This window comes from Phalacrocorax carbo, chromosome 15 (genome assembly GCF_963921805.1).
Source record: "Phalacrocorax carbo chromosome 15, bPhaCar2.1, whole genome shotgun sequence".
In the NCBI taxonomy this organism is placed as follows: Eukaryota; Metazoa; Chordata; class Aves; order Suliformes; family Phalacrocoracidae; genus Phalacrocorax; species Phalacrocorax carbo.
The window spans coordinates 14,046,011-14,065,432 of record NC_087527.1 but is presented as its reverse complement, the minus strand read 5'-3'; the positions used below and the strand labels follow the sequence as shown (position 1 = coordinate 14,065,432).

Below are 19,422 nucleotides of genomic sequence, written 5' to 3'. Positions count from 1 at the left end.
GCAGAGTGTGTAGGATGGAATAAGGGTCAGCTTCCAGCCCAGATGCTGATAACAGCCCTGGGCATTTTTCTGGCATTTTCCTTCTAATGTACTTTGAGCACTTGACAGATATTCATAGGCTGTGCCTCAGGGTGCCCTCTGCAACCAGAAAATGTCCCCATTTTAAAGAAGAAACAACACAGGGCAAAGCACATAAGGGGTTGGGTATGAGTCCTCTTGCCGGATAATTTGTCCTAACCTACCTAATTTCCAAGGCTCCCGATTCTGCACTCTCTCTGCCTGACTAGCTTCTGTGGGCAGAAAAGCAACAGCCCTCCTCCCGGCAGAGCTGCCAAATCACTTCATCCCTTCACCGCTGATCAGCAGCCTTCTCGCAGATAAATATCTTACAGGATTGTCAGTCTTCTGTGGGTGACGGCTGAGAAACACCATCTTAGGCTCCTACTTGCACAGAGAGAAGGGTCTGGAGATGAGGGCAAGGTAAAAAACCTCTGCACCACCTAGTTTCTAGAGCCAAAAAGTTGCAGATTAAGTGCTTCAGCTTTACAAGTCATATTTTTTCCTTTTCAAACCATCAGCCACAAGATACTGTTTGTCTTCTCCCTGGTATGTCTTCAGACATACTTGGGGCTGATACTGGATACTAGGGGACATAAATCTTTCAAGTAAGGATGCGGCAAACTTGATTACAGCTATAAAAAATAGGACTCTATTTTGGATTTCAGATAAATGGAAGCGTTGGAGTCATTTAAATTGGATGGGGTTTTGTTTGTTGCTCTTCTCTTGCAGCCAGTTGGAGCCTCTGTCCCTGTGGAGTGTGATTTGGTGAATGTTTCTGTATGTAAAACTAAATCTCATCCACATAGAGCGTTCCTTGTAGCTCAGAATGTAAACACCTTTGATATGGACAAAATTCAGATCAGTTCCCTTGGGAAGCAAATCTTATATATTATATAGGCTTACTGATGGGTGGTGGCAGGAGAAACTGAGTTGGGGTAAGCAGAAATTAAGGGCCAGGCTCTGTTTAACATTTAGATTGAATCATGGACTAGACACTACTGACTCCTCATGCTGCGTACTACTGTTTGCAAAGTTGACGGAAATATTGTCAAATAGTGAAATAGTTTCAAATAATTTTTTTTTCTGGATATTGTTGATCCTTGTGCTTGCAACTGCAAAATGCTTTTACTTTTCCATGTTTAATTTTGGTGCTCTGAGCTGTTAATGCATTCAGCAAATTTATGCCTACAGGACAAAACAGGGTTGATTTTTTCTAATGTTCTCCAAGGCACTAATCACAGAGGACCACTCTCTACCTGTGGTCATTTCTTCATTAACCATAGTTTGTGCAGTATTTACAGGAGTCAAAGAAAGAGGCAGGCACCTGGTTTTGGCAAATTTTTGCATAGGATCCTTTGGCAAAAATGAAGCATGCAGCATGGCAGAGGGAGGAAAAAGGGAGCACAGGCTGTGAAAGTTGCTCAGCGTTTTGGCAGGCTCAGGGTGGTATCATGGGAGGGAGAAGAGAGAAATACCATTCTCCACGTGATGCCACATGATGCTACCCCACACCGTTAGCTCTTGCCGACACCACAGGGAATCACTGGCCAGGAGATGCTTCAGCTTTTGCCAGAGTAGGCCTGTGTTAGAAACTGAGGGAGGCTGCTTTTTAATTCCCAAATTAATCACAACAGGACAAGAATTCAGGTAGCCACTGGTGTCGATTTCTGGCTCCACCACCGTATCTTGTGCAATCCTGGGGAGTTCGTTAACCTTTCAGCAGCTCCTTTCTGCCCAAAGGTGGGGAGGACGACTCCCTCGCCCTCAAGAGGCACTGGGAGTCCAGCCTCACGGGCGTTTGGGAGGCACTGTGGTATGTCAGTGACGGTTGCAAAAGAGCTCCAAGTACTGTAACTCTCTGTACAGTGGGGGCTGCCTTGTATTCAGGAGCCCAGTGAAAGGATGTGTGAACCAATACAAGCTGGTGCAAAAATGTTATCCTGGAGCATCTCAATGGCTAAAGTACCCAAGGTAGAAGGGTCTTGTTTATTTCTGAAAAAGAGGTCTTTTTCTGATACTGAGTCTCAAGCCCCAAATCTGCTTCTTTTGGAATGCAGTAAATCACTTGGGTGCTTTTTATCCAGAGATTTCAAAACATTTTGTAAAAGTAGTTGCTGCTGCCGTTTTGTAGCCGCTGTATCTCCCTTCAATGTCAAACCGTCTGTCTGGTGGGACTCATCAGCTCAATTTGGAATCGAGACAAAGCTCACGGCACTTCTTCTTTTGGCTGTAGCAACTGTGCCCTGTAGGGACCTGCTGAACCCCCCCGGGATGTCTCTTCTAGCACCCAGTCTGGGCAACATACTGAACCGAGCAGCTGCTGAGGGCGTCCCTGGGCTGTGCCAGGTGTGTATGAGAGGCAAGGCCCCGTTCATGCGACCGAGCCTCTCTCTGATGTAAATATGTTATTTTAGAAAACTTGTTCCTCTTAGCTTTTTTTAGAGGCCACTAAAATGGCGCTATAAACGGCAAGACAACTGGTGAGCTGAGACCTTTCACTTAGTGCTGAACAGCTCGCTTGTATCGTTCCTTCCTCCTCCTCCTCCAACCAGCTGCTTTTCTTGTGCCTCTGCTTCGCTCTGACAGGCACTGTTAACTCCTGAAGGAGGAAAACCAAGTTTTTCCTCCATGCCTACAGTTACACCAGTCAGCGAGGCTCTAACCTTCACCTGAAGTTTCTAGTTGCAACAGAAGAAGAGGACAAAATTAGCACAATAGAGTAATTCAAGGTGGAAGCATTAAGGCTGATTCATTAGGTGGAACTGCTTTAATACCTGCTTCCAAAAGGGTGGTTTTGTAGAGAACTAGCTTAAAAAACTGTTGTAAACTGAGTCTTCGTTTAGCTCTGTTACTGAACCTATTCTACAGTCTATAAACCTTTTTAGTTTCTTTCAAAAGATATAACTGGAAATACTAAAAGTCCGTTTTGTCAATTTATGTAGACTTGCTATTGCCCCTGAATTGTTATTTTTTCTATTTTCTTGCTTCAATTAGGATCTAAAGATTTTTATTGCCTTACAAGGTACGCAGGCACGTTTTCAAGTGAGAAATCAGAATTGGAAAAGGAAGGACACAACTACTTTGTGGATGAGTTTTATGTTTCCTGTTTAAAAGAGAGAGAAGTGTTTCAGGGGTCACAGGTAAAACTCCCGGGTGACTATGCCGGTTTGTTTAGATGGAAATGTTTTATCCCCTCCTTTTAGGGTGCCAGGAGCTGGAATACTTGTGTGTCGTTATCCAAGAGTGCAGATGGTCTAAGTGTGGGTAAAGTTCAGAAGATTGGCTTTGGAGCCCCTCTCAACTTAAGACCGAGAGAGGTCAGCAAGGGCATTTCCGAGGTTTTGCAGGAGTTTCATGAGTGCTTACCCCCCTCTGGTGGCACTGGTGATGGAGCTGGCCTGGTGACTGCCCCAGCGTCCCTGGTACCACCTGGGCAGACTTTTGATGGAAGAGGGGTGAGGTGCGGGAGCGGAGCCACAGCTTCTGACGGGGAGGTGACCTTGCCAGAAGTGTCAGGATGGTCAGGAAAAGGCTAAGAACAGGCCTGTGTTATTGTGAATGGGAGTGTATAATTATTCTCAATTGTTTATCTTTATTTTGGATTGGCAAAAGATTAATTATGTCGAAGAACCTTGGCTGAATCTGATTTACAGCTGCCTGTAATTGTGTTGCAACTTAAAAAAAAAAAAAGACACTAAAATAATCACAGATGTAGTTTGATCTTTCTTTGCCGTAATTCCTCACATAAATCTCTTCAGTAATTTTCCCATTGTGACAGGGTATGTGGTGAAAAAAAGGAGGTCTCTCTTCTTCCTAGAAAATTATGCATCCTGTGGAGTAATTAATCTGGTTAAGAAACTAAGACTGGTTCATTCTGCTCTCCACCCTCCCAGCAATTTCTTTCTTACACAGAAATCTCTGCAGTGAGAGCAATAAATTTGGAAATGAGTGACAGGCACTAATTATTTGTGACCTCATTGTCATCAGCGGTGTTGAACTGGGTATGACTGATCCCGGCATATGGGCTGTAGATCTTTTTAGTCTAAAAATTTAAAGAAAAGGCAGCTTTAAAAATAGCAGCTCTGTGGGCATTGCCACTGTGGTTCCCTCTCTCCCCTCTCTGCCCGTCACCGCTTCAGGGCTGGCAGCACGATTTCAGTCCTTTGCTCTGATACGAGCCACGGGGTTGCACTGTCAGAAATGCTGATGAACCCTGCCCACAATGGCTTCACAAGCCGTGGAGCAAAGGGTGAGGTGGGTGCTAGTTAGAGCCATAGGTAGGCAACTCAATATAAGATGAGGATCTGGAAGGCTGCAGCAAGTTTCAAAAGAAGAAAATGGAAAAGATCTCCCATCTGCTTTGGTTAAAACCCAGATTTATGCTGGAAGTTGAACCAGAAGTACTTCTCCATCTGTCTTTCCTTAGGTTTTATACTGCTCCCTGTCACTGTAGGACCTGAACACCCAGCATATAAAATCAACAGCAATTGGCTCTCTGCCGAACAGCAGTATTTCCAGAAACCATCCCTTTCCCTGCTGTTCCAGTAGGCGAGACCCACAGGAATGAATTCTCCTATGGGCTGTCCCGGGTTTTTGCTGAGCAGAAAATGCCCAAGACGTCTGAGCAGGCAATATGCACAAGCCATATCTGAGCAGGCGATGCCCAAGTTGTGCCATAAGGTGCAAATAACTTGTTCTTTGCTGACTCCCTCTCTTCGGCAGCCCACCTCTGCATCCTGCGGGAGCACTGCTGTGGAGGGTTCCGCTCCTCCATGCCCTCCCAGGTACTGTTCCATGTTTGGCATACGGGGAGAGCTGTGAGGAGATGATCCTGCTCAGTGGTCCCACACTGTGGGGGCCCCCTTGGATGAGGGCCCAGAGAATGTGCTGGAAGGTGCGTCTTGTTCCCCAGCAGCCTCTGCCTCAGCCAAACCTGAGGACACTGTCTCCCATCTGCCTCCTGATCCCATCCCAACCTTTTGGGTTTTTTTGAGAAGGTGCTGCTGAACTGGCACCCCTTCCCTCTTTTTTCACAAAAGGCTGGCCAACGCAGATAACTCTGGATTTGGGGGTCTGCAAATTATGATCTTGATGTAGGTAGTCATGGGGCAAAGCACTCTGTTGAGGAGGCATTTGCTGAAGCAGTGGGTAATCCTCTGAGATGAGAAATGCTACACAATTGTATCTTGTTGTGTCTAGCTAACCAACTGAGCATCGAAGAACGTTGCCCATAATAGCTGAATTTAACACACACACACAAACGTGTATATAAAATATACTATAGTCATTGTTGCTAAGAACTTCTGGAGACGCTTTAGTGCTTTTCCTGCACAATGAAGCAATGTGATATCATTTATTTAATTGCTGCTATATATTGGTCAACGTTACTGCATTGCTATAATAACTGTCAGTCAGACTAGACGACAATTTGGGTAATGAATGGGGAAAAAAGCCTCACAGCAGTATGTTCTGAGAGAAAGTCAGGCATAAGATGGCTCTTTCCTAGAACGAGATCAGATTATCAGCACGAAGAGCTAGAATATCAGATTTAGGGAAAAGGTATATGAAATAATTGTCATTGTGCATAGTTTGGAAGGTTATCTGACTAATTTTCTCATAAGAAAAATAGCAAGCTAAGTGCTTGATGCTGCCTGTGGGTCGAAAGTTTCATCCCCCTGTTACTTGTGCCATAAAGATGCAAGTGTTTTGTTCTGTAAACTGCAAGAGCATATAGTATAAAGCATAAAGTTTTCAACTACTGGAATTAAATTGTTGCTTAAAGTCAAATGAGCACGCCACATCTTGGAGTGCCTTTCATCACAGCAGGTCAGTTAACTTTAATGAAGTCGTCTTCAATTTGCTTTGATGTAACATCAGAACCCAGGCCAGATGATTCCAAACGATCAGCAATTGAATTTCCACATTGCAGTCTTTTAAGGACGTAGGCTTTATGAAGTGTCTAGTTTTCTGGATTCTTTAACTTCTGAAGGGCTTAATTTGACTCCCTTTTAATAAGGCCTGCTTGTGCTTCTGTTTTTTTTTTGGTTTGTTTTTTTTAAGGAACTGCTGACTTTTCTCTGAAAGCAGAGGCATGATGCATCACTGCTTGCGATTAGTGTCTTAAGTCTAAGACTGTATCAGGCAGGAAGATCAGGCTGCTGTGGTTTTCCTTTTGGGAGGGAAGAGATTTAGAGTCTCAGACGTGTAATTTCTGTAATTACTTGAGCAAGGACTAGTTGTCAGTCCAGGGATGGCAACATTAGGCCCTTCTGTTCTAATTTTTCCAAAGGAAGTAATATTAAATACTAATGCTAGTCAAAGTGCCAAATGGCCTCTCATCTTAAACAGGAACAAAGGGGATAAATGCTGCGATTTCCTTCAAACAAAGCTCCCTAAAACATTTTCAGAAATATTTAGAGCATATTGAAGTGCTTCACTTAGCAAGGTAAAAGAATTTCTACAGTTTGAAATCACTAACTGCAGCACAACTCTTGAAGAGTTTTAGTCATGTTTCAACAGAAACTATGACTGTCTTGTTCTCCACTTTTCTTCTAGAAAGTTTTTTCATTAGAAAATTCAGATAGTCCTTCTTAAATACCCCAAATATCACAACACCACATTTTTTGTTCGGAGCTTCCTCCCTTGCGTGACCCAGTTGGAGACATAATTATTTCGGTTCCTGATTGTGAGCCTCCCGGCGCCAGTTTCTCCGTGTCCCTGCAGAATGCAGAAGTATGATACCAGCTGCAAGCTGATCGCTGATGCTACCCCAGTTGCTTTGCGATGATTGCTGCTAGCGAGGACGGAAGGTTCTCAGTCATTTTTGAACCAGTTTTACTGGAAGAAAGATTTGTGAGGTACATTTCTACAAAGAAATATGAGCAATAAAGAAGAGCGGTTTGCGATGCATGAAGTGAACTTTTTCAGTTTTTAGGGACAAGAATAACGTGTTTTCAAGAGATCACATTGGACTAACGTTAGTCATTCAGAGTAGGAACTCTTGGTGCGTCTGTTCATTAATAGCAAACTTTAGGCATCATCATATTTGTAATACTTAAGGTAGAACCAGTCAGGACTGCACTGGAGAATGGCAACCAGTGTCGTAAGTCCCATCCAGACTCAGCGCGCTCAGCTGTGTGTCTGAGTAAGCAGCAACTTAGCACAGTGCTACGATTTGGGTTTGTCTCAGAGAATTGCCACCAGAGTAAGTCAGCAGGAAATTCTGACTCATGAGCTAACTCCCGTCAGCCAGAAGTTCGGACAGCAGAGACACAGCGCTCTTTTTCCATTTACCTGAAAACACAGCTGGGCAGAGGTTTGTGTGGCCAGCCTGGGATCACAAGAAAGGCTCTTACCCTCTCTGCTTCTGCCCAGGGGAGGACCGCGGCCGAGACAAGCATGCAGAAACTTTCTAAATGCTTCTGCAAATACTTGAAGACAGTTTCATGAATTCAAGAATAATATGAGACACGAATGAAAACTATATATGTAATCGAAATAATTATAACAGTCTCTGGAAACCTTTAGCTTATATTTTTGCAGTTGTTGCATTAGGTCCAAATTCTCTAGGATTTACTGGCTTGTGCTGGTAACTCCTTGTGATTTTCTTTAATAGTTTTTTTTTTTGTTAGCAGAAACGTGATGAGCAGGAATAGGCGCTCTGCCATCCTGCTGGGCTCAGCTCAGTCCAGCTGAACTGATTTCTTGCATTCTCCTTGTACGTTTAGAGGCAGGACAAGAGCACTTCCCTATTCATCTTCTGGGTTAGTTCCATACCTTACTAAAAGAAAACATGCCTGGGAGGAAGAGTAGACATTACTCAGCAGGAGGGCTCTGTTTTGCGTTACCAAGGGTTGGGGGATAAGTCATCGGAAGTGGTCGAAGGTCCTGGGTTGGCAGCGTGACAGACTGAAGCAGAGAGCTGCCTACCGATACCACATTCCCTGGCCTTGAGCATACCTTTCATTTTTTCCTAGCATTTTGTTTCACTTACAGCTTTGAAGAAGTTCATTATTGATTAAACATCTCTATCAATCCCAGTAGCTCGGTCCTTTGGCCTCTCCTCTCTGTGTCCCAGTAATACAGTACCCTAGAAAAAGATGCTGTTTTGAAGCTTCATCTTTCTACTTTCCCCTCGTGGGTGCGTGGGCTGTGGGGTTTCTGCTCGTGCCTCTGTTGGATCTCCCTTGCTAGTGAGACCTGGAGCTCGTCTCCCACACACACCTATAATGAGACCGTGGCTGCGCAAGCCTCTTGTTTTCCCATCTTTTCAACAACTCGCTAGGCTTGAATGCTTGGAGCTGTCTGAATTTTTCAAAAGCTTGACCATGCCAAGAATGTTTTTCTGTAGGGCATCCTTTTCTTCTTCTTCTTCTTCTCCTCTCCCTCCCCCTGCTAAGGCTCATGATTCACTCTGAGACAGCTGAGCATTTCAGTGCATGATGATGAGGAACATGAAGAAGACATCAAAGACATGAACACAAGCGAGGTCTGTCATGACGCGGGATCACTGATGGCAGTACGAGGTGTGTATTTTTGTAGGCAATGTCTGAAATTCAGCACCAAAATTCCCGAGTACTGCAGGTACTCAGTCCCTTTATGTTCAGACAAACTATTTGTAGTGTTGCTCTTAACTTGAGCGCAGGATTTTCTCATAAGCACCTACAGTAGAAAACGCTAACTTCAATTTTTGAGACCACTAACGAACCACTGTCTGTTCTGCCCTGTAATTAAGCAGCGACGATGATGGAGCTCTAACAAGTGAGGACAGTGTTAGCGAAGAGGTGCAAGAGAAATTCCTTCATGAGGGACTAAACTGTTGCAGACCTTATCGTGACTTGGAGAAGCCAGTCCCCGCTTCGTACTGCCTTGCATGTCTGTTAGTAGCAAATGTTGAGAGTTTCTGTCTTTCTCTTTAATTGTTTAGTTAAAATAATGACATTTTCCTCTGGAAAAATTCTTAATTTGAAAAACATCAAGCAGGTCAAACCCTAATTGTTTTGCTCTGTTTTGTAAACGATTTGGAGGATATTTGCACATATCTGAATGGTAACCCCAAGACTGTTAGATAACTTTTTCCTTTATAACCACTTGTTGATAGCAAGCCTTTTGGAAAGGAAAGCTTTGACATTAAACACAGGATTTTTGAGGAGGTTATTTATGAGAATTCTGCACCAAGTGAAGCGCCTGTGGCCATGGAAGAGGCTCTTGGTGATGTGATCGGATGGGTAATTTTTCTGTTGGTTTAGTTTTGGTTTACACATATTTTTGAGTTGACCAGTAATATAGCAGTGAATGAAACCTGTAAACGCATTGTTGACTGGCTAACATCTCAGCACTAGCCAACTGGGGCTAATCGTTTCAGCTCAAGTGTGTCCAAACTTTCTGATCCTATGAGCTGTGTAGAGCTGAGTATCTTACATAATATACGTATTTCATTCATCAGAGATCTACAGGACAGAGGAAATCTAGAGTAATTCCCAGGGGAGAGATGGTGTCAGCTCCCCTGATCGTTTTAGCTCATCTTTGAGGGAATAGGCTGGGCAAGGAATGCAGCTGAGTCCAAATGACCCCTCTGTGACTCACAGTGAAGTTACATTTACCCTGTATTTCCCACCCAGCAGCAGCTGGTGACCAGTCGCGTAGCTGGGAACCAAACCCGGACCATCCAAGAGCTGCAGGTGGTCTTAGAGCCACAGAGCAGATGCCTCAGCTCCAACACTTATTCCGGAACTGACATTAATATGCAGTTAAACTGTCAGATCTACATGTGGTAGAAATTCAATGTATCTCCCTTAAAATGAATGGAGCTACAATGGGCTATACTGGGAAAGGGCCTGGCACCAGATCTTACGAGGAAAACTTATCTTAAGGATAATTAGGCATTTTGGAATGTTTGGAAACAAGGTTCCTGTTTCCAGGGATTTATACAGGAAAGAGAAATCGTGAAAGCTGCTAATTGATTCTTTACACTTTGCTCGTTAGTAGTTATGCACTGATACTACAAGATGTATCGCTCTGGACTGTGGTTTGAAAAGCTGAGGATAATTTCCACAGAGCCATTTCAGAGCTGAGTTTCATGGGAGTTCAGATCTTGTTTATCTAAAAATATACAGAAGAGGTTAGATCCATTTCCTTTATATTAATATTTATATTAATAATATCAATATAATATGATTATATTGGTAATTTGAATTTTTTTTCCCTTTTCATTTAGGTCTGGCAAAGCCCATGGGATTAGTTGAAGGTCCGGGAGGCCTGGGCCAGGGGGGAATGGCTGCTACCCTGAGAGATGATAGCCATGAATCGGAGACCAAGTACGAAGAATATGGTTACAATGCCCAGCTCAGTGACAGGATATCACTGGACAGGTCCATCCCTGACTACAGACCAAAAAAGTAAGTGGAATTCCACATTACTGTTAAGAGTAAGTGATCAATTGTTGTTCTGTTGACCTGTGGTGGTATTTTTCTCGTGACATCCCTTCCTGGTTAAAGTATGACAGCAGTTAGTCATACATATACCCCTGAGTTTAGTGAAAATTAAAAAGACTGAGTGCCATCTCAAGCATGAAGTGCCATGTTAAATGCATAGCTAATTCTGTGAGTAATGCATTAATATGCATATTCCAGGTCTCAGATCGAAAACTACATCAGGATATTGGTGTTTATTGGGTTTGGTTCACTTAGAAAAAGCCGGGCAGCGCCAGCTGAGCCAGGCAGAGCCAGCTGAGCCCACCGGCAGAGGTGGGAGCCTTAGCCTGCGCTCCGTGTAGTCACGTGCAGTGGAAGGTGGGGCAGTGACAACAAACACTTTGAAGGCACTGGTTGCTTAAAAAAACCCCATCAAATCAACTGCCTTTCCTTTAATTGCATTTGATGTTCTCTGAATTGTTTAGTCGGGGTTTACAACGTGCTGGAACATGGACTAAGTATAATCCATCGGGGTCCTGTAGTTGCAGTAAGATTTTTTTTTTGTCTTTGAAATGCGTGTTTATTTTTATTCTAGTGTTATAGTCTTCACATGCCTGTGTTATGTTTGACATTGCAATTATAAGTTTAATATTTGTACTGATTTATTATATTTTGTATTAAATGTCTTTCAAATCTTTCATATTTATGGAGTTGTGTATCTTCCAGATGAGACATCCGCACTGTCATCCCATGAATGGCAATCAGTAATGTCTTAATGCAGAGGAAAGCAGCAGCTCTACCTAGTTATTCTCAGGAGGGAGAATTCAAAAGAATACTTAATTAATTTCTAATAGTAATCTTCTGTTTTAAAAGACCCGCTGGGTCTCCTAGGCAGAACTGAAAGTTAAATAAAAAAGTATCTTATTAAGTGACGAGAAAAGTTTAGCCAAGCAAAACAGCTGTGCTCTGTGAGTAGTTTGCAATTGAATTAGGATTTTAGGCAGTTCAAGCTGCCAAAAACAAAATCCAGCAAAACAAAACTTTAGCTTAACTACAAATTCCATTAGGTGTGTTACATATTAATCTAATCTCAGAAGTATTGACTCAGCATTTGTTCATTCCTGCTTTTTGCTGTACTAAAGGAAACCTGGTTAAAAAGAAGTGGCAAAGAGAAAAAAAATCTACTGCTTTGATATCACATTTGATGCAAGTGTCGAAAGGTCTCATCTCTCTCGATGTATCATAAAAATCCATCATGGAGTTATTCTGGGGAAAAAAGGAGTAGTCCGTAGTCATGCAAATATTTGAGTTGTGCATCAGATCTGGTCCAAAGACCCTTAAAATCAGCGTGAAGTTGTTCAGATGAAAGTCAGTGAGGTTTGACCTGGCCTGTTACTAGCTGCTGCGGTAGGTGGGTAATAAATGAGACTGCTCTACTAGGAAATGCGAAAGCGAAGGTTGCAGAGCTTGGATCTAGCTCAGCAGCTGTCAGAAGCATGAGAGCATTCGCAACGCGGTGATGTTTCACTTCAGATTATCCTCTTCCCCAGTTTTACTTGGACGCTTTGATGAGTCATTCAGATAAGCTTTTTGGTGTGCTCATTTTGGGAATCTCATAAAGCCATGCTGAACGATTCACTGAGTTACTGGGAGAGCTGCCTTCCTCGTGGTGTTTTGACACTTTTGAGGTGGTTCTAGTTAGGTCTAGATGGTGGAATTGAAACGCTTGTCTCTAGATATTTATGAGTCACAGGAAAACCCTTCAGACTGAATTTGCTATGAAAAATGAGTGAAAGTTTGGAGAAGTCAGAAGCTGTTACAATAGAAGAGTTTAATCCACTTGTATCAAAGGAGCTTTGGCTGCCATTTAGTTGCCGTTTTCTCTTAGAAATTTCCGCTGCCCTCCTGAGCAGCATTTTTCGTCTCTGACCCCTTCGAATGCACAGCGACTCACACACAGCCTCTCTTGGGAGCTCTCGCTCTAATGCTGAGAGGCAGTCTTCACTCCCTACCCTATCAACCTCTTCTTATCCACCATGTAGTACCCAGCCTGCTCACCTAACAGGTGATAGTTGTGCATTGTAGCCATAAGGCAAAGCTGAGCTTGACTTTCTGTTTGGTTTAGACACTCTCATTAAATATGGGAGAGAACTAAACCTCCAGATCTTTGAAATAGGCTTTGGGAAAATGACTCTTGTTTTGTCCAGCTTTGTATGCTGACTTGCCAGTGGTCTCATCTCTCCGTCACTTGATAATAGCTCTCATCGCTGAGCCCTTCTCAGTCTGCTTGTGATTTATATTCATGTCATTCCCGGAACTTTTCATTTTTAAAAGGGGAGGACTTTTCATTTTTAAATCGAGAAGCAAGGTGGAATTAATGTCCAAGGCCATGTACAAAGTCCATGGCTGGTCTATGAATAAAAGCACTTATCTGGATTTGCAGTCCCAAAGTATTAAACCGTGATTTCCCCCCATTCTGGTTTCCATTTAAAATGTTCAGATCTACATATTTGCACACACCAGTAGGTATTAAAGATATAAACCAGGAAAATTTATATTCAAATCTGTGTTTCACAGACACAATTTATGAAAGTAAACATGATTTTGCTATGCAAATGTGGGACTTGAAATATTCAAAGCTTAGTCTTCTTTTAAAAGAAAATTGATCAGAAATATGATCTTTTAGTTCATTTTATCTTTGAAAACCCCCCTTCTTGTTGCCCAGTATCTTATTCTGATAGAACAAGCCTTTTGTTCCATCTACTAGCATAGCTACAGTAAACATTCAGCGGTTTAATTACTTTTCAAGGGGTAACTTCATCCCCACAAAAGAAATTAAAAAAACCACGTTACACCGAAGAGGCGTACAGGCAGACAGCGTGGCCATGGAGGCTCCCGAACTGGAGTCACCTCCATGTCCTTCCACTGCGGTGAAGCCTGCAAGTCCGGGTCCTGCTCTCCAGGTGCTTTTCCCATATACTCGCGTTGTGTTTTCCTACCTGCTGCTGCCAGTGCAGATATTCCTTTTAACCCAGAAGCCTTTTCTTTAAGGTAGGAATCGCTACGTCAGTACAGGAGACGAGCAGATTTTGTGCCTGTTGTGTTTGTGTGCCAGATCAGAGCAATGACAGTAAATAGCTTGCCTGCGATTACAATTCACACAGTGATTACAAAATGATAGTTTGATCCTAACATGGTGTAATAAATACGTCTCCGCTTTTTCTTCTCTGATATTGCACCTCCCACAGCTTGAACGCTTGCCCTGTCTCTGCGTAGAAAGCAGACAACCCTGGGGAAACAGTTCAAAAACATACTGTGAATTGGTATTTGAAGCTATGTTTAGTTTCAGGAGACGTGCAATATAAAGAGGTTGCAATTTTTTTCCTATAAAACAATGCAAAACCTCCCCAACAGTTTGTAAGTTTATTCAGTGTGACCTTGAGCGCTATTTTAATTCCTTGTTGGATTTGACCTAAATCAAATGGGCTGATTTTGAAGTTGGGCTGATGATCTTTCCATGGCGTATTATATAAGTCTTAATGGTGACTTTTTGCCTTGAAGCAGCTGAGTGCAGTGCAGCTGAGCGCTCCGAGAACGTGCAGGGACCGAGGAGTGGGAATGAATTGTGTTTGCATTCAGCGTCAGGTGGAATGCTCAGGGTTTCTTATGGTTGTTTGATGAGCATTTGGAAATGTTCAGCTAATCATCCTAGTATGGACTGACCTGAGATTTTCCTTCGTGTTCTCAGTGGAAAGTGGTCAATACCTTGTTGTCTGTTAAAATACACGAAAATAACTCTAAAATAGTGGTCTGGTTATAACTGGCTGTTATTAACTATCTACATGCTAGAGAAAAAATTTTAGTACGTATGAGATCTACAGTAATGCCAAAAGAATTTGGCAGGATTATTTTTGTTATGAGGGAATTCATAATGCTTGTGATGGAATTATTTTCATCCCCTGTCATACAGGCACATGTCGAGCTTGAAAAATGTTTCTCAAGTTAAAGGCCAGCCACAAGAAGAAGGGGCAAGGAAAGTAGCGCAGGTGTCTGCATGTCCCTGCTGCAGCTCTGTCTTTGCTCCCCAGTGTGCTGAAGTTTTTTAAGGGCTAATCACTGTGGGAAATACGTTGCAGAGAGATCAGGATGTTTATTGTCCTGGTCGCTCTTCTCAGCTGTAAAGTATCAGCAGGACTTTCTAGCCCTCATTAACATACCCTATTTCCTCTGGCAGTGGAAGAAAGAGAAGTTTCTTTTGTAAGGAACAGGTTATTTTTCCCTTGGAAGCACACGGCTAAGCTAGAGCTTGCTCTGTGGTTCTCTGGGAAAAATGTTATTTAAGGGAGAAATGTTATTGGATTCGTTTCCATTTATGTTCTTCCATATTCAAAACAAGGGTTGTGATCACGTGAACCCGAGTACTGTATGGAGACAAATCCAGTGTTGGCCAACGACCCTTGTGTATACGTGTAGGAAAGCACAAGCATATGTATTTGTTTCAGGTGTCTCTGTGCATGTATACACATAGCCGTAGAACAGCCCAGAAGCCTACCGATGGGAATGCTGTGAAATCTGCTGGGCTGCAGATGCGGTACAAAGGCTGCACGCCTTTCTCACCACAATGACAAAGGGCCAACGTTTGACTGAATAGTCAAAAATAAACCTGGAGCAACACAGCCGAGATTTTGATAGACATCCCCCGCTTCTGAACAGAAGTGCCCAGAGTCAGCCACCCAAACCCCTGCACAGTCATTTGTCTTCAAGGGGCTTGATTTGTTATGGGTACTGAGAGTAGAGAAAGAGAACAGGTTTAGCTGGAACATGCTGTATCGCTACAACAGGCTTCAGGAGCGGCAGCAGCCACCCATCTGCCCTTTTGGGGGAACAACAGCCTTCGCCGCTGTCAGCTGTAGCACAACATGTAAGTCTGTGCTCCAGTAATGAAGGATCATACTCAACCCTTCCCAATCATGCATGAAGGCAGAGGTGCTACAGCCCCATGTGACAGTAGATTTTTGACTTTCTCCGAGATGAAGAATGCAGAAAAAAAGTCAAAACCCTAGGGAATTTCATTCGAAGGCAGGGGGAAAGGCTCCCAAACTCACAAAAGCTGTTTGTTTTACAGAGTGGCATCCTGGAAAATTGGGACGTGTCAACTAACCAGATGCTTTCAAACATAAGCTTTGTCTCTGAGGATAACATCAATCCCCCTGTTCTTTCTTGTGCACATCGCAAGGTGTTGAATTAAACAGGTCAAACACCTGTAAATCTGGCATTTTCTAACTTTCTATCACTTGACTTTGCAACTTAAATAACTTCTGGGATTTCTTTCCATGCAGGACACGCCCACACGTATGCATACACGCACTTGTTCAAACCACTTGCTGTGATGCATTATGCATACTGTTGAGAAAAAGTTAATATGATCCTAGAGCTTCCATAAGGGTTAAATTGGCTTTTACAAGAAACTGTCACCTCTTGGTGAGGATCTTTAATTTAACTGATCTTGTTTGAGCAACTTGATGCCGAGAGCATTGTGGCCGTTCAGTGATAATAATGCTAATATATGGATTCAGTCTGCTGGCTCTATCAGCCAAAGATATTTCTTTGTGTTATGGTCATGGATGTTTGTATTGAGAAAATTCAGCCCTAAAGAACAAACTTATGAATGCTGAGGCAACTCAAGTCTTTAGCCATAAAAAGCAGAGGAATCTAGGTCTCGAGGAAATTACTTTCATTTATTCAGTTCTTTTATAGAGGCAAGCATTTTTGTTGCTAGCTATAGACTTTTCACAATAGCAAAGGAATTGCATCTGTAGGGCTCTGAAGTGTAATTAATGGTTGACTCCTCTCTATACCTAAGGAAAAGGGTTTTTAATTACCTATCGAAAAGGATTCTGGAATTGATCAAACAGTGCTATCAAGGGGGCAGACTTGGTAAATAGACCTCTGATTTGTTCATTCAAGGGTTTAATAACACTAGCTAGTATGAGGCTAGTAGCTAGAAAACAGCCTTTCTGCCCCTCAGTGTCTGGTGAGCTCAGGCCTTTTAAGAACGCAGGGAGCTCACCTTCAATTTTGACCCTTTCTTTTGGTGGTGGAGCTCTGTGGAGTCCCTGCGACATCCCAGCCATCAGTCGGCAGCTCTCTCGAGCCAAATCGTGTGTGTGTTTGCAAGTTCTCTGTCACGAGGGGGGGATCACTGGTCTGGTACCGTGGCCCCTGCCCGAGGCTGTCGGAGCGGGCAGCTCCTCTGGATGTCCCTGCAGGAGCAGGGCAGGAAGGCAGGTGGCTTTCAAAGAACATCAGCGTTTGGATCAGTGGATTGGAGAGGGCTAGACCTGGTATTATTTGATTTTCTCCACCTCTGCAGCTTGCTCTGCCTCATGACCCACTTTTCAAACCCCGTGGGGACACTGGGCGTCCTTTTCACCGCTTAGAAAATGACACGAGAGTCTCCAAATTAAAACAGACCTTTAGGATTCTTCCCAGGTTAACCAGAATGCAACATAATGGCCCCCACTGCAAGGAATATTTGAACTGGAACAGATCCAGAGCTTTTCAGGAATCAGAATTACTGATGAGCAGAAAATGACAACTGAAAAAAAAACACCTAAAATGTTTTGTGTCAGGCTGAACGTCTTCTGTGAAATGATTATTTAAACAAAATGTTTAGACCAGTGGAGCATTTAGTTTCCCATGAAAAATTTAGTTTTAAAATAATGAATTTTCTATCACTATCTTCTACCAATATTTTCAGATTAATGTCAGGTCACAGTAGAGGGAAACATTAGGTAAAATTAAACATAACCTTTTTTCAACTGCCAGTGTTTCACAGTCGCAGTACAGGATTTTGATTTCAATTAGGCTTCTTTTTTAATGGGAAACTTTTCCAAATTTTTTTTTGTTTTGCACCCACTGTCAATAAATCTAAAAATACATGCTAAAATTCTGAAAAACCCATTTTGGCCGCTCTGATTGCACATATGACGTACGTTGAAGCAGAGAGAAGGAAAAACAGCGCCAGAAAATGGAGCAGACAGAATTACCCCTGGGCAACAGATTGTGGTTGTTTATTGGAGGGAAATTGAGTAAGAGATGAAGCTAACTCAAGTATTTTAATTAGATCCCAAAACAATGTCCAGATGTGGATTTTGAACAAGTGCAAAGGGGGCGGGTGTACACATGCTCTGGGACTTTATATAGATCTCGCCCAGCTTCGCCCGGCAGCGCAGGCTGGATGGACGTTTTCCTCGGGCCGTGGATCCCCTACGAGCAGCACAGGAGCCTTTGTGCCCACCTTACCTGTACGCACATTGATTACCCAGCTTCCGAGATGCACCCGAGGTTGAGCTGGCTTTCGGTCTTGCCCAAGAGCAGAAGGAAGGGGTACGGGCTGGGTAAGTCCCTGTGCTGTTTCGTCTGCAGAGAGCTGGGCTCTGCGCAGCTGCCCACAGCTACTGCTGTGCTGTAATTCTGGCTCAGCTCATCTGGGATACCTGGTTGACAACCTAAATTTGTTCATGCTGCTGCCTCTGGGCCAGTTGTGCTTATCTGTGTATCCCTATGTATGCCAAAGGCTTATCACTGCGTTTTGGGAAGTATTTTCTATTTGGCTGTAAAGGGCTCAGACTGGAACTGTGGAAAGCCCTCAGAGGAGTGGGAAAATCATCACCTCCTTTGGCTGGGAAAGGAAACTCCCTGTGAATCACAGGTAGCGCTGGCCAGCCTCTGGCTTGACACCTGGTGCTCTTCATTTGTGCGGTACCTCTGGAGTTGTCACTGAGACCTGTAGTTGTGACTTGACCCTGTTTACAAAGGTACTGTAGCTCTTCTTCCAACCTCTGCTGGAGGTTTGCAGCTCTTTGCATAAGTAATCATATTTTAACTGGAATGTGGGTTGAAATCTTTGTCTCCAAATTCCCAGGTCACCATTAGATCTTTGGATGGTTAATTAGTCATACAACATCAAATTACGCCAATGAAAAGACTGACTGAGGAACAGACTGACACTGTGACCATCTTTCCCAATAATAATAAAAAATTATTGAGAAACTTTCCAACTGGTTTTTGAGGCCATCTGATCATCAAGAAGGTTTTAGACTGCTTTTGCTCGAGCGGCAGTGGTAGGGTAGGACCATGAGACTGCCCAAGTTGCTCTACAGTAATACTCTCTTCTGCTCTGCTGTGCGTAGGGATTGGTGACCCACGGGCTTGGGGAAGGCAGTACCAAAGTGTTTTGCAGGACATGGCTTCTAAGCAGAGGCTCCCCATGAGCGGGTCTCTGTGCTGCCTCCACAGCAGCAGTGCCCGGACACGTGGCAATATCTCTCAGTTATTTCTGATATTCGATAGAAGTTTTCTCTGGCTTTTCCCATTAGATACGTTATTGATCCTCTTTTGTTTAGAGCTAGCTAGGCTTTCCGATTAAGTAGTGACTTTAATTATACCACAAAGCGTATAGCATAGATCTTGATTTTTACCACTGGCCCACGGGACAACAAAAGGAGGACCAGCAAGGCTAAAATTAAAAGAATCATAAAAATGAGCAACCTTTTGAAAAAGCCCACCTTACATTCAAACACAGTGATTTTCCTCTTGTTACATTTTTTGCAGCGCCTTTGTGTATATTAATTGTTGAAGACAAGTTCTGCATGACTGTCAGCACTAATAAATGTAGATTTAGTGGAGGCTGAATTTGATTAACTAGAGAGCATGAAAAATAACTGATTGCAACGTTGTGTTTAAATGCAGGAAGCCATTCCCTGCAATTTGTCTGCACCAGAACATACTCTTGAATACATGAATAGTTTACCTAAGGTGGGTTGCATAGCTTTGACTAAAAATTAGACACCTAATTTAAGGTGAACAACGTGGCTGCCTTTAGAGTCAATGGAGAAGATGACGACGTGGGTAGTATTGCTTATGTTGTATAGTGTGCAATGTCCTC

General features: G+C 43.1%; 1 protein-coding gene across 1 annotated transcript in view; it reads left to right on the top strand.

Moving 5' to 3' along the window:
• GALNT9 (polypeptide N-acetylgalactosaminyltransferase 9) overlaps positions 1–19,422 on the top strand; it is a 161,035-nt gene that overhangs the window by 20,455 nt on the left and 121,158 nt on the right. Inside the window, exon 2 of the mRNA XM_064466496.1 lies at positions 10,277–10,457. Coding sequence (XP_064322566.1) covers positions 10,277–10,457 — 181 coding nt within the window. The remainder of the gene's footprint in view (positions 1–10,276; positions 10,458–19,422) is intronic.